This window comes from Phyllobates terribilis, unplaced genomic scaffold (assembly GCF_046119375.1).
Source record: "Phyllobates terribilis strain yellow unplaced genomic scaffold, ASM4611937v1 Scaffold_1__5_contigs__length_1240528914, whole genome shotgun sequence".
Taxonomy (NCBI): domain Eukaryota; kingdom Metazoa; phylum Chordata; class Amphibia; order Anura; family Dendrobatidae; genus Phyllobates; species Phyllobates terribilis.
Window position 1 is genome coordinate 783,526,131 of NW_027362761.1, and position 14,933 is coordinate 783,541,063.

Genomic DNA, 14,933 nt, shown 5'->3' on the forward strand with positions numbered 1-14,933 from the left:
TGGCTGTGACGGCATAAAGATGAGCCGAGGTCATGTCCAATGAACTCAGCTCACCTCATGTACGTCACTGACAGCGTGGGAAAATTCTCCTGCACTCAGCACTTCAGCGTGAGAATTTTCCCACACTGTCAGTGACGTGCATGAGGTGAGCTGAGTTCATTGGACATGACCTCACCTCATGTATGTCACTGACAGCGTGGGAGAATTCTCACGCTGAAGCGCTGAGTGCAGGAGAACTTTCCCACGCTGTCAGTGACGTGCATGAGGTGAGCTGAGTTCATTGGACATGAACTCGGCTCATCTGGATGACGTCACAGAGAGACACTGAGGAGCGCAAGCATGCCTGCGCTTCTCAGTGTCCGCGGGATGACAGGCTGGATGGCAGCTTTCTGCTGCGGTCCATCCTGTCATCTCGATGTAGCAGAGCTGGAGCTGTCCTGGGAACCATCGAAAGGTAAGGATGAGGTTGCTTTATTATTTTTCTTTTATTGCAGGAGATCGTTGGCTTCAGCTGGAATGGGCGTGATGGTAAGTATGGTTTAATTTAGAACAATAAAGAATTGTGTCTTTATTTCAATTAAAGGACTTTACTCTGGGTGTTTGTGTTTTCTTTTAACTTTGACTATGGGGTTAGTAATGGGGGTGTCTTATAGACGCCTCTCCATTACTAACCTGGGCTTGATGTCAGCTGGCATTATAAGCTGACATCAACCCCAACCCTATTACCCCCTGCCACCGCACCAGGGCAGCGTGGAAGAGCGAGGCTAAGTGCCAGAATTGGCGCATCCTATGGATGCGCCATTTCTGGGGCGGCTGACGGCTGGTGTTTCTAGCCTGGGAGGGGGCCAATATTCATGGCACCCTTCCTGGGCTATTAATATCAGCCCCCAGCTGTCTGCCTAGCCTGTGCTAGCTATTAAATTAGGGGGGACCCCACGTTATTTTTTTGGGGGGGGTTCCCCCATTTTAATAGCTAGTAAAGGCTAGGTATTCAGCTGGGGGCTGATATTAGTAGCCTGGGAAGCTCCGTGGGTATTACCCCCTTCCCAGGCTTCAAACATTTGCCCCAGCTGTCTGCTTAACCTCCGCTAGAGCCTAAAATTAAGGGGAACCCCACGCCAATTTTTTTTTAAATAAATCCTTTATTTTAACACTAAATGACAAGTACAGTAATCAACACTATCACTGTACTTCATATATATGTGACTGACATGTTTCTATCTATCTAATCTATGTGTGATTCTCTATTCTTTCTGTTCTAAATTGTCGGGTACAGATGCTGAATTGCCGGCCGGCTTTCTTAAAGAGACGGTGCATGAAAACACTATTATTTTTTTAAATAAATCCTTTACACTAAATGACAAGTACAGTAAGCAACACTGTCACTGTACTTCATATATATGTGACTGACATGTTTCTATCTATCTAATCTATGTGTGAAGCTCTATTCTTTCTGTTATAAATTGTCGGGTACCGCTGCTGAATTGCCGGCCGGCTTTTTTAAAGAGACGGTGCACGAAAACACTAATATTTTTTTTAATAAATCCTTTACACTAAATGACAAGTACAGTAAGCAACACTGTCACTGTACTTCATATATATGTGACTGACATGTTTCTATCTATCTAATCTATGTGTGATGCTCTATTCTTTCTGTTGTAAATTGTCGGGTACCGGTGTATGCCGCTGATGAATTGCCGGCTTTTCATGTCATTCTACATTATTCTTAGTTGTTTTACTTCATGTAGAATTAACCTACAAGGAAAGAAAGGGTTTATTTTCATTCCGATATTTGTGTCCCATTGACTTGCATTGGTTTCCGGTATCGGAATCGGCGATATCCGATACTTTTTGGGTATCGGCCCGATCCAATCCGATACGATATTTCCTGATATCGGAAGGTATCGCTCAACACTAGTTATAGCTCTTAGACCATAATAATACAAACCAATTTTTTTGTTACGTGTTTTTTTGGTAGAGATATGTACCGTTGGAAAAAGCTTTTGTCCCCCCACCCCCACCATTTGCAGTCTTTACATGGGCCTTCTTTTTTATATATTTTTTAATTCAGTAAAGAACTTGATACTTTTAGTATTATTGTGCGGTTCTACCGAGTCCATGTATCTGTAGGTGTATATATCTTTGGAGTCTTTTCCACGTAAATCTATAAATTCATAATATTATTTTTTTGTCTCTTAGCCCAAAATATTGATTTTTGCAAGATTTTTTAAGTCATAAAACAGAAAAAAAAACAGAAAACTTACCGGTAATACGTTTGGTATCAACTTAACCATACTGATCCGTAGAATAAAGTTAATTGTTATTTTTACCAAAAAATTAACATTGTTTTTCAGTCCATGATATGGCATTTTTGACCCCTTAAGATTGCAGAAAAAGTATTGTTTATGCTACACTAAGTTTCTTTTCCACTGTCACATCTTGATTTTTTCTATCAATGCTTATTACAGAATTTCTATTAAGATCACTTGACTCCTATTTGATGTGATCAGAAAACTTTTACAAGGTATGCCCCCGAATCAAGAAATGTAGAGATGTCTTGACCTCAACGATAGTTTATCTAAGACTGAATGTTTGAGCAAACTTAAAAAGATGAATATTTTTTGTTAGAGTTCAATAAATTAATCATATAGAATGTTACACATGTTGTCCCTCCCAATTTAATAGGTCTGCCTAGGAACAACTCTAACAACACTTTCCTCGCCCTTTTTAAAGTGAGCAAATCTGGCGTATTGTCAATACTTTTCTACATCAAATGAAAACTTCACCGCCTCTCCTAACAAATAGGTGTGTTAATATGAAAATGTCTTTTCCTGTTTAGTCTTTCAAATTAGTTTAAAGAAGTTGGCCAAAACTTTTTTTTTTGTTTCACAGCCTCTGAAACACTGTATTTTCCATACCAACCATTTCCTTAATTAATTTTTATGTAAGATCTTGCTTCTTTTCCATATCAATAGTTGCCAGCCAATTTGTTTGTTTGTCCTCCTCCCCCTGTCATGCACTGACCACATACTGTATAGAGCCCCTTCCCCTCCACATTAGCAGTAAGCTTGACGTCCACATTAGCATTCATGGCTTGCACAGATTTGCTTTGAACTAATATTCCACTTCTATCCACCTATATAGACTGCAGAGCCACTGCACTCAGTGACTGGCTGCAGCGGTGATGTGCACTTTAGCCACAGCACTGCTACCTGGGTCCACATAATTTATAGGGAAAACACAGCAGTAAAATCTGATTCTACATCAGTTACAGGGATTTGCAGGGAGGCAGTAATATCTGTACATACATTAATTACACAAGAGAGACTGGGAGGCAGTACTATCTGTGCCTACATAACAAAGAGGGGTTATCCAGAAGACAAACGTTTCAAGCAAAGGTTCAGAAAAGAACTGTTTTGGCCCAATTATACGGGATTGAGGATTTTGGAGTAGTTTCAAAGGTTCAGAATAATCTAAAGAAATAAGAGAAACAATACTTTTCTCACCATTTACCAGCGATGCAAGCGTTGATGATACCCAATGTGACTGCTATAGCCTTTCATTAAGTAGCATCGAAACGGGAGCATTGGTGAGATGAGTATTGCTTCTTTTTTGTTTTCTAACTTCTTTTGCACGCATCTCACTAGGGATGAGTGATTTTGCAAAGAAAAATTTTTTTTTCAAATTTAAGGACGATTTTCAGTGATGATCTCATTTTTCTTTCTTTTTATGAGTAGTGCTTAGTAATTCAGGGAGACCATCTATAGTCCAGACAATTTACAATAATCTGCACAAGAAAGTGGCCTCAGTTTATAGCAGAAATCTACTCTCGCTTATTGCTGGGTACATTTCTGAACATGCTAATGTCATACTTTTTTATACAACTGGTCAGATAGGGATAAGAGGGGATGGAGGTGATAAGCATGGAGTCAGAACCAATCTTTATTGCAGTTTATGGAGGGCATGGAGCAGAGGTGGGTGGGTGGAGGAACAAGCTGGATGCAGGAGGGAAGGGCAGGGTTACCCCTCTTCTATACAGAAGGAGAACAGGAGTTACTGATAACACACTTTACATAGAGATACAGTGGAGGCAGGAGCCAAAGAAGATTTTATGGAGAAGCAGGAACTACTTATTTGCAGCTCTTCCAGGAATAGCCCTTTGAGTTGTGCTCTGGCTGTTAGGGGTTTAATGCAGACAGTGTTTGACCTACACAGCCAGCCACAGCTCTGGCACACCTCTTGACCCCCTGATTGTTCACCAGTAAAAGGACTAACAGCATCTCCTCACTGCTCTCATTACGCAGCTGCTGCTTAAGTTTGAGCCGCTCCGCACTCATAGCGAGCTGCGGTAATATCTATTTTACCAAAAGTGACACACCTAACCTCACCTAAGCGCTCTATGTTTGCCCACTCGCAATAATTGTTTCAATTGAAGTTCATTAATGTTCCCACTTTGATGCTCCCCCCCACAGAGCCCACACACACAGTATGATACCCCCACAGTACATTGCCTCACAAAGTATGATGCGTCCCAGAGTACATTCCCTGCACACAGTATAATGTCTCACTAAAGTAGATCCCCCACACACACACAATATGATACCCCCATAGTACATTATCCCGCACACAGTATGATCTCCCCCACTGTACATTCCCTCCAACACAGTATGATCTCCCCACCGTACATTCCCTCCAACACAGTATGATTTCCCCACAGTACATCCTCTTCAAATAGTGTGAAGTCCCCATAGTACATTGCCCCCACCGCAGTATGATGCCCCCACAGTACGTCCTCCTCAAATAGTATGAAGTCCCCATAGTACATTGCTACCACCGCAGTATGATGCCCCCACAGTACATCCTACTCAAATAGTATGAAGTCCCCATAGTACATTACCCCCACCGCAGTATGATGCCCCCACAGTACATCCTCGTCAAATAGTATGAAGTCCCCATAGTACATTGCCCCCACCGCAGTATGATGCCCCCACAGTACATTATCCCACACACAGTATAATCTCCCCACCGTACATTCTCTCCAACACAGTATGTCCCTACAGTACATCCTCCTCAAATAGTCTGAAGTCCCCATAGTACATTGCCCCCACCGCAGTATGATGCCCCCACAGTAATTCTCCATCACACAGTATGATGTCCCCATAGTACATTCCCTGCACACAGTATAATGTATCCCACTGTACATTCCCCCCAACATAGTATGAAACCCCTTCACACAGTATGTAGCTCCCCTTAGAACATTCCTGCATACACAGAATGATGACCCCATTAGTACATTGCTCCCACATAGGGTATCTTGTCCCAACAGCCCTACTCACACAGTATGATGCATCCACACACAAACTATTGCCCCTACATAGTACATTCTGACACACACAGTTTGATACTCTCTACATAGTACATTCCCCCACTCATTATGATGCCCCAGTAAATTCCCACACATACATTATGACGCCCACAGTGTCCCCAACACACACTATCATGCCCCACAATATATTCATTCACACAGTATTATGCCCTCATAGTGGGCCCCACAGCTTCCCTACACAGAATGATGCCCACCACTGCTGCCCTCGCACAAAGTATAAGACCCACCACAGTCCCCCCACAGAGAATGATCCTCACACGGTGTGAGGCCCCCTTAGTCATCCAAACACAGTACGATTTCCACACAGCCCTCCACACAGTATGATGCCCCTACAGTTGCTCCCGCACAGTATAACGCAACCCCAAAAGCATCACACTTGCCTGTAAAATCTCTGTTCACTGTTCGTGTGTTACTTGTCTCTGCTGCCAGTCTCAATAGTCAAAGAAGAAAAGGACCAGCTCACTGCTATCAACGTCCATATGATTCTGGAGCATGGATGGCGTCTTTGCTTGAACGCAGTAGAAACAGCAGAGGAAGAAGATCCAGCTCCTGGAGCTGGATCTTCTTCCTCTGCTCAGTCTAGAAGTGCCAGAAAACCTGCCAACACCTTCAGGTCACATGAGAATCTCACATGAGCTGACGGTCCTTGCAGACATAATGGTGAAGCATGGATCTGTCGGCTCCTTGCTCCACTATTGTATTAAACCATATCTGTGTTTGTGAGATACCTCCAGCTTCCCGGGACAGCTTCCCAAATTAGGGACTGTCCCGCTAGATCTGGGATAGGTGAGACGTATGCTTTTTGTTCAACATTTTCCTTGCTACTTTTGTGTCTAAACCCTTTGGAAAAGATGTACTGTCTCCCTAGCAAGGCAGCCATCGCTTTACACTCCAGCAGAAGCATAGGGATGATGGTCACTTTGCCTTCACATTAGCTATGTGCTGTATAATTGCTCCCAACTATAGCAACTGTTTATTCTTGAATTTCAAACAATCAAGAAATAAAAATGAGAACGCAAAGCTTACATTGTACTGCAGAGGAATATAGATCACCGGATTCTCTTTTACATTAATAGAGGTCCCCTCTATGTTCTCATTCTACCCATTACATGCGGACAGTAAATCTCAAAGGGTTATAAAAAATGAATCTCCTTAACTAATGATCTGCCTTAAATTAAGCCCCAAATTGCACTTTTTTTATTTTTGAACTCACACTGAAGGAGCAGAGGTATCAGATTCTGTGCACTTGCTGGTGCAGGCTTCGATAATGTAATGTTTTAGAATACAGCACCACCTACTGGCCTTCATTAGATATCTCTTGGTTTTGCAAATTTCAAGTTCCGATTCTAGGTAATTATTTGACTGTGTAATAGATCCTACCACTAAGTTCTCACTTTTCATCTAAATTCTAATCATCAAGTAACAGTAAATATTGGAGGATTGTAATTTCCTAAAATAAATAACTTCTAAACATATTGCTGTGTGCCTGTTACAGATTGGCTTAACCACATGAAGAATAGTAGCCATCAGTGTTATTTCATATTCTTATCTTGCTTTCTAAATTTAGTTAGATATGAGTCTGAAAACAGATACAAGTGCAGGTGTTGGAGCAGAGTATGCACGTCTTGGCGATCTACAAACACTGGACGTGTGGTGCTGGGGCTAAACAGAAGAGGTGCTTAATTTCACAGTGTATCGGTGACATGGCTGCAATTTGGTACCACTCATTATTTATGCAGATTAACTAAGTGAAAGAAACTTACATCCGACATCGAGATTATCGTCTAGAATGCTGGAAGAAAGGGAGTCTCTTGTTTGTACTGGTTCTGTAAATAATATATTAGGAAATGACAGTATATTTTTGTGGCATAAGCAGCAAGTAGAAATAATTCTAATGATAACCCGGCAGTGATGTGGAGAAGATGTCAGGTATGTTTATTATTCACAGTGAAAAATTTTGCATTTTACAATCAGTCACAGTACTTCGATTGTTCAGCCATGAACATTGTGTTTATAAGCCTGCTTAGGCCTTGTTTGCATTCAGAAGACCATCCAATAATAAATGTATACATTCACTAAAAAAGAACTTCCTTTAAAGGGAATCTGTCATTGGATTTTTGTTACCCAATCTTAGAACAGCATGACCCTGATTCCAGCAATGTATCATTTACATTGCTGCAGTTTTGATAAAATCACTGTTTTATCTGCTGCAGATCTGCCAATTCTCTGAATGCTGATCTCTGCATAACCCTGCCCACACCACTGATTGGCCGCTTTCTGTGTGTACTGTGCATAGGCAGAAAGCTGCCAATCAGTGGTGGGGATGGGGTTATACAGCGCTCAGGAAGACTACATGGCAGCAGGTTTGCTAGTCCTCTAGTGAAAATCTCTTGTCGATAAAACAAATATTTTATCAAAACTACAGCAAGCAGCCCAGTAAGCGAAATAGTGCTGTAATCAGGGTCTCTGTCTCTACATCACGCTGCTCTCAGATTAGGTGGCAAAAATCTGGTAACAGATTCCCTCTAAATCCACTATAGCATCACAACCATGACAATAGTGCAGGAACATATGTATTTAAAAATCCTGAAAATCTTTTTTAATTTACATGTCTAAAAATATACATAACTGTAAAGACATACCTTCTTTTACAAGGGTCTTCGAGGCAGGGTACTAGGGTTTTTATTCTGTGTCCATGTGTCCCTGCAGTAGTATAGCAATGGGAGGTTCCACCATGGCAAACTCACGTGTGGTTTACACATTTCATGATGGTTCTTTACTGTGAAGGCTCATCATAGCTGACAATTGCTGCTCCACATTAGTGAACACATCTCATTTAATCTTTCTCTTCATACTTAAGAGAATACTTCATCATTTAATATTCTCGCACTAACTAGGTTTTGTTCAATTTCTGACAGCTGATTTTGGAAAGTCTTTCTCCCGGATGAACACCATAATGAAGCATAGATATAATGAAGTTATTAATGATTGGGCACATGGTGTCTCTGAATGAATGAGCCTGGTTCTCATAATGTTTGGTCACTTTCCTGTCCAGACTAGATGCACACACATGCTGTACTTTACTTTTATTTTCCACAAAGCTCCATTTTTACAGCTCTCCAGTGTTTCTTTGCATGCGAGGCAGTGTTTCTGCCAGCTTCACCAGTGTGGGCGCAGCCACAGCACAAGAAGGCAGCTTAGCAAGATGGATAAAAAAAAAAGTGTTTTCTCTTTGTATTGGAATTGTATCCATGGACTTTAGAAGTTAGGGAAAATATCATATGTAATGGCTTTTCTAATGATTGCTTTAGAAGTTATATAAATGGAAAATTGCTGGAAATTGTTGAGATGGTATTTTTTGAAACTTAAATAAAATAAAATGCTTTTTCTATTAAATGTGTTGACAGCATAATGAAAAAGGTCATTATTCTTAATGAAAAATGGAGAATAATTATTTCAAGACGATTTCTCCGTTGTCTTGCTCATTGCTTTGTGATGCTTCCTCTGTTCCGGCTTGTATGTATGTAGTCAACTTCAGCATAAGGGCATCTACTTGTATTCTGCCTCTGTTAACATAATGGTTCCACACCAGATTTTCAGCCACCTGTGCTCTATTCTTTTAGTTCTGACGAAGTGTTGAACATTACTCTCGATTTCTTTTGTTGGCAAATTCTGGTAATATTGCAAACGTTTTTGACCACATCCTTGAAGAAAATAATTGGTAATGTTCAGTTCAATGCCAATTATGCTAAAGAAGTCTGACTTTTTACCATCGTTGTGACAGATTGGGTTAGACAAGTTCTTGTTACGTGACCTATTAGGCAGGTTGGCCTTCTAGAACAATGGGCACCTGTTGATTTCAGTGTGCACTTTGATGTACCAGGCTCTTTTCCTCTTTTCCCTTTTCTCAGTATAGCATAAATGGAATTCAACAATGGTTGTTCTGATGGGCGAGTGTGCTTGGCCCTGCTCGATACAAGAGAGATCCGGAAAAATACTCGAGTTTCACATTCACTTCCATTATGCTCGCTACTCGAGTTGAGCACGTCAGAGCATCCGACATGCTCAGTTTGAATTTAGAATTTACTTGCTATATATTTTTATCTTTAAGTCTTGAAAGCAAAGCACCAAAAAATTTGCACCTAACTTAAAATTGTTTGCTATTGATATCTCCCATTCCCACTTTTGATAACTATTAAGTCATCTGGTTTCCAAAGTCTACATTAATTTGCCAGCCCTGTAATATGCTCTATAAATGCCATAATATAGGAATATTTAGTGGAGGCTACTGACTCTTCCAATTCATCCTATATAGTTATATACAGTGAAGGAAATAATTATTTGATCCCTTGCTATTTTTGTAAGTTTGCCCACTGACAAAGACATGAACAGTCTATAATTTTAAGGGTATGTTCATTTTAACACTGAGAGATAGAATATTAAAAAAAAAAAGAAAGAAAATCACATTGTATAAATTAGATTTTTTTTTTTGCATTTTGCAGTGAGAATTAAGTATTTGATCCCCTACAAACCATTATGAGTTCTGGCTCCTACAGACGAGTTAGACGCTCCTAATCAACTCGTTACCTGCATTAAAGACTGCTGTCTTACATAGTCACCTGTATAAAAGACTACTGTCCACAGACTCAATTAATAAGTCAGACTCTAACACATTGCGCCTTAAAGGTTTAAAATCCTGAAGTGCTCGCAAGGTCCCCCTGCTCAAGAAGGCACATGTGCAGACCCGTCTGAAGTTTGCCAATGAACACCTGGATGATTCTGTGAGTTATTGGGAGAAGGTGCTGTGGTCAGATGAGACTAAAATGTAGCTCTTTAGCGTTAACTCAACTTACCGTGTTTGGAGAAAGAAGAAAGATGAGTACAACCCTAAGAACATTGTCCCAACCATGAAGCATGGTGGGGGAAACATTATACTTTGGGGGTGCTTTTCTGCAAAGGGGACATGATGACTGCACCGTACTGAAGGGGAGATGGATGGGGTCATGTATTGCGAGATTTTGGCCAACAACCTCCTTCCCTCGGTAAGAGCATTGAAGATGGGTCATGGCTGGATCTTCTAGCAAGACAATGACCCAAAACATACAACCAAAGCAACAAAGGAGTGGCTCAAAAAGAAGCACAGTAAGGTCATGGAGTGGCTTAGCCAGTCTCCAGACCTTAATCCCATAGAAAACTTATGGAGGGAGTTGAAGCTCCGAGTTGCCAAGCGATAGCCTCAAAATCTTAATGATTTAGAGATGATCTGCAAAGATGAGTGGACAAAAATTCCTCCTGACATGTGTGCAAACCTCATCATCAACTACAAACAACATCTGACTGCTGTGCTTACCAACAAGGGTTTTGCCACCAAGTATTAAGTGTTGTTTGCCAGAGGAATCAAATACTTATTTCACACTGTATAAATTAGATAATTTTTTTTGCATTTTGCAACGTGATTTTCTTGATTTTTTTTTTTTGGGATATTCTATCTCTCAATGTTAAAATTAAACTACCCTTAAAATTATAGACTGTTCATGTCTTTGTCAGTGGGCAAACTTACAAAAACAGCAAGGGATCAAATAATTATTTCCTTCACTGAATAGCGCTGGAGTAAGATGTCCCAGAAGGACATTTTTTAAAGGGAACCTGACAGTTTGCTTTTTGTTATACATTTTTATTTCTAATAACCGACAATTCAGGTATAACTCCCTTCTGCAAACTGCATCTTAAACGAATCCTGACAGCTGATACATGGTGCCCATTCCATGGCCATGAACTACTATTATTTATTTACTTGCTGCAGGGTATTTGATCTGATACATGTTGCCAGTGGTTCGAGCAGCATGCATCAGCTATCATGTTCCCTTTAACCTGCAGTTTGCAGAATTGAGTTTTATCTGAATTGCGGGTTATTAGAAATAAAATTGTAAAACAAAAACAGTTCATAAATAAGTTTGGTTTTAGTCCAGATATATTTAATATTTGAATGTGATTAAACATGGATGTTGGTTTTTGTTTAAATAATAAAATCTTTATTTTTACATGCTTTTTAGGCAACGCAGACAAATCCAATCACCACATTTTCAATTTGACGTCCCTCACATCTTCAGAAAACATACTCTCAGCTACATTTCATTATTATCTTGGGGATTTGCTAAATAGCAGCTTCAGATGTACACACTCTTCATCATGCCTTCACCGGACAAATCGAAAGCATGAAGTATCCATAGGCTTCACAGTGTCCAGTTTCATATCATTTGAGAACCAGACAAGAGTCCTGGGTCACTTTTTCATAAACATTTCCTCATCCTACAGTGACATTCCTATTTGGCAGTGGAAGGATATTACACATATCCTACGTGAGGCCAAGCAGAATGGAGAGGCCATCATTGGAATCCACATGACCATTGATACTCCAAACCAACATCGAAAACATTTGCTAAGGCATAAGCCTTATATCTTAGTATATGCTAATGACTCAGCCATTTCCGAACCTGATAGTGTTGTTTCTAACTTGCACGGACAACACAGTCCGATTATTCATAAACCTCACCATAAAGCAGGGCTTTTCGAACACAGAAGTCGACGTTCAGCGGATATTCTTTTACCTTTACAAAACAACGAGCTACCAGGAGCCGAGTACCAATATAATGAAGACGAAGAGCGTTGGGAAGAGAAAAAACCCTACAAAGCCCTTCATGTTAAGCCAGCAGAGAAAGGGAAATCTAAAAAGAAATTAAGAAAGAGTGGGCGACAAAAAAGCCAAACACTACAGTTTGATGAGCAGACCCTGAAAAAGGCAAGAAGAAAGCAATGGAATGAACCACGAAATTGTGCACGCCGTTATCTAAAAGTAGACTTTGCAGACATCGGCTGGAGTGAATGGATTATTTCCCCTAAATCCTTTGATGCTTATTATTGCTCAGGTGCATGCCAGTTCCCGATGCCAAAGGTATTGTAAATATTTTAATAGTAATTTTACACTGGATTTTATATCAACATATATTTTCACGCAGCGCTGGGAAGGAAAGTGCATCTCTTTTTTTATGAACTGTACATCTTTTTTTTTTAATCAATAAAATATTCCAGCTGTTTTATTAGGAAGCCCAATGAAGCCGTAAATAAGTAATATTTTTATGTCTGCTCTATAAGTGTAGCTGTTAAAATAGTGAGATGTAAAAACTGAAGGTTTATGTGTAAGAATTTCTTGTACACTGTCCAAACACTAATGCCTCGCTATGTAGAAAAGCATGACCTTTTGTCCGCTTGTGGAGGTTCATGTTCCACTTCTTTTTGCATTTGTTAATGTCCACATTTCACACTTTTGCAAAAACCAGACATGCCTTCATTCTTTCTTTCATCACATGTTAGTTAAAGGGAAAGTGCATAAGCTAATTTTTTTATTAATCAATTATTACATTTATTTAAATGGATTAGTAAATATGAATTGATATTGAAAATATATCATATGAAAAATAGCAATCACCTGTTTAATCACCCAAAGATCTAGTGCCAATGTTGAGTGGTCCCTGCCAGTCTCTGTTTACTTCCTTCCAGAGATGATGTCATGTACATCCTGTTGACTGCTGCAGTCAATCACTATCTTCAGTTGTCTTGTTCTGTAAATATTGGCATCACTGCTGAAGCATTGATTGGCTGCCGCTGTCAAGTGGGGAGTGGCAGTACAGCAGAGCTGACATCACTGCAAATGTCTTTGCAATTAGACAAGGTTCAACTCTGCTGTACTGTGTTAGTTATAATTAGACACAGCTCTGTAGCAGAGCTGCCATCTCTGTGAGGGGACAACTGCTGCTGTAAATGTTTGTAATGAGACTTCTGCTGTTCAGTGTTAGATCTGATGTCAGTGCAGAGCTGTGTGTGACTATATAATTACTAGCTATTGAACCCATTCTATGCCCGGGTGGCAAGCATTTTTATTGGTACATTTCCGGCGTCATTTTTTTTAACACACTGTTGTCTGCAAATTAGCATATACAGTGTCTTCAATATTATTCAAGTAATTTACTACAACGTCAACATAGCAGTGTACACGCGCCGGCCATAGGGATAATAGCGATCGCCGGCTGATGTGCACTGGTATGTTGACATTGTAGTACATTACTTCAATAAATGGTGCCGGAGTCAGCCGGCGATCTCCGACACCATTTTATTGAAGACACTGTATATGTGAATTCGTAGACACAGTGTCTTAAAAAAAATGGCACCGGATATTGCGGTATGCGCACGCGCTGACTCCTGCTCCATTTTATTGAAGTATGGTACTACAAAATCAAAGGGATCCTATCACCAGAAATAACGCTATTAACCTGCAGTTATGAGGTTAATCAGCAGGTTAACAGCGTTATTATGCTGCACGGCACCTGCACAAAGCCGAATGCAGTGGGGAAAAAATGAACTTTATTCTTCCCACCAGTATTCGGTTTCAGTCATGGAGGCGGGGGCTCTGTGGGTTCAGTCATTGCTCTGGGAATACCGAGTGGCCTCTGTAACATTGAGGCCGGTTGTCAGTCAGGGCCGGGGGCGCGGTTACAGCGGCTGCTCTGTATTCTCAGAGCCGTGACTGAACCTGCAGTGCCCTAGCTCCCATGACTGAAACCGAATGCTGGCGGGAAGAATAAAGTTAATTTTCTCCCCGCTGCATTCAGTTTCATTCAGACACCGGGCAGCATAATGACGCTTTTAGCCTGCAGATTAACCGCATATCTGCAGGTTAATAGCGTTATTTTTGGTGACAGGTTCCCTTTAGCATAGCACAAAAATGTACCAATAAAAATGCTAGCCACCTGGGTGTGGAACGGGTTCAATAGCTAGTCCTTGTAAATGCTCCCCCAGCCTGGCATATGCTCCCCCATCCTGGTCCCCCATCCTATTCTATACTCCCCCAGCCTGGTATATGCCCCCCAATCCTGGTCCCCCATCCTATTATATGCTCCCCCAGCCTGGTATATGTCCCCCATCCTGGTCCCCCATCCTTTTATATGCTCCACCATCTCGGTCCCCCATCCTATTATATGCCCCCCATCCTGTCCCCCCTTCCTGCCTGCACTACTGTTGTTCAATACATACATACACAAAAAAACACTCCTACTCACCTTTCTCCTGCTCCTCTGCGGCGTGTCGTCTGCATTAAATAATTAAATAAAATGTTGCCAAAGTAAGCGCGTGTGCATACCGCGTTATCCGGCGCTATTTTGTTAAAGACACTGTGTGTGCAGATTCGTCTTCAATAAAATGGCGCCAGAAATTGCGATATGTGAAGGCACTGACTCCAGAGCCACACTCCTCCTCCTGCCTCGTCCGCCACAGATCGCGGTATGTCCTCATGGCACCTACGCATACTGTGATCTCTGGCGCCACACTCCTTTTCCATTCTTGTCCTTCTCCCCGTCACCTTTATTAACGCTGGATGAGTCCTTCTGACTGGCAGGCGCAGTGTACAGGCACAGTCTATACCGGCTTTGGACAGAAGGACGCATCCAGCGTTATATTATAGATTAGAGCAATGTCTCAGTAATTTCATTTCTCA

At 41.0% G+C, this 14,933-nt stretch overlaps 1 protein-coding gene across 1 annotated transcript in view; it reads left to right on the forward strand.

Annotated features, from left to right (window-relative positions):
- BMP3 (bone morphogenetic protein 3) overlaps positions 1-14,933 on the forward strand; it is a 97,229-nt gene that overhangs the window by 59,287 nt on the left and 23,009 nt on the right. Inside the window, exon 2 of the mRNA XM_073637006.1 lies at positions 11,440-12,338. Within this exon, the coding sequence (XP_073493107.1) occupies positions 11,440-12,338 (899 nt within the window). The remainder of the gene's footprint in view (positions 1-11,439; positions 12,339-14,933) is intronic.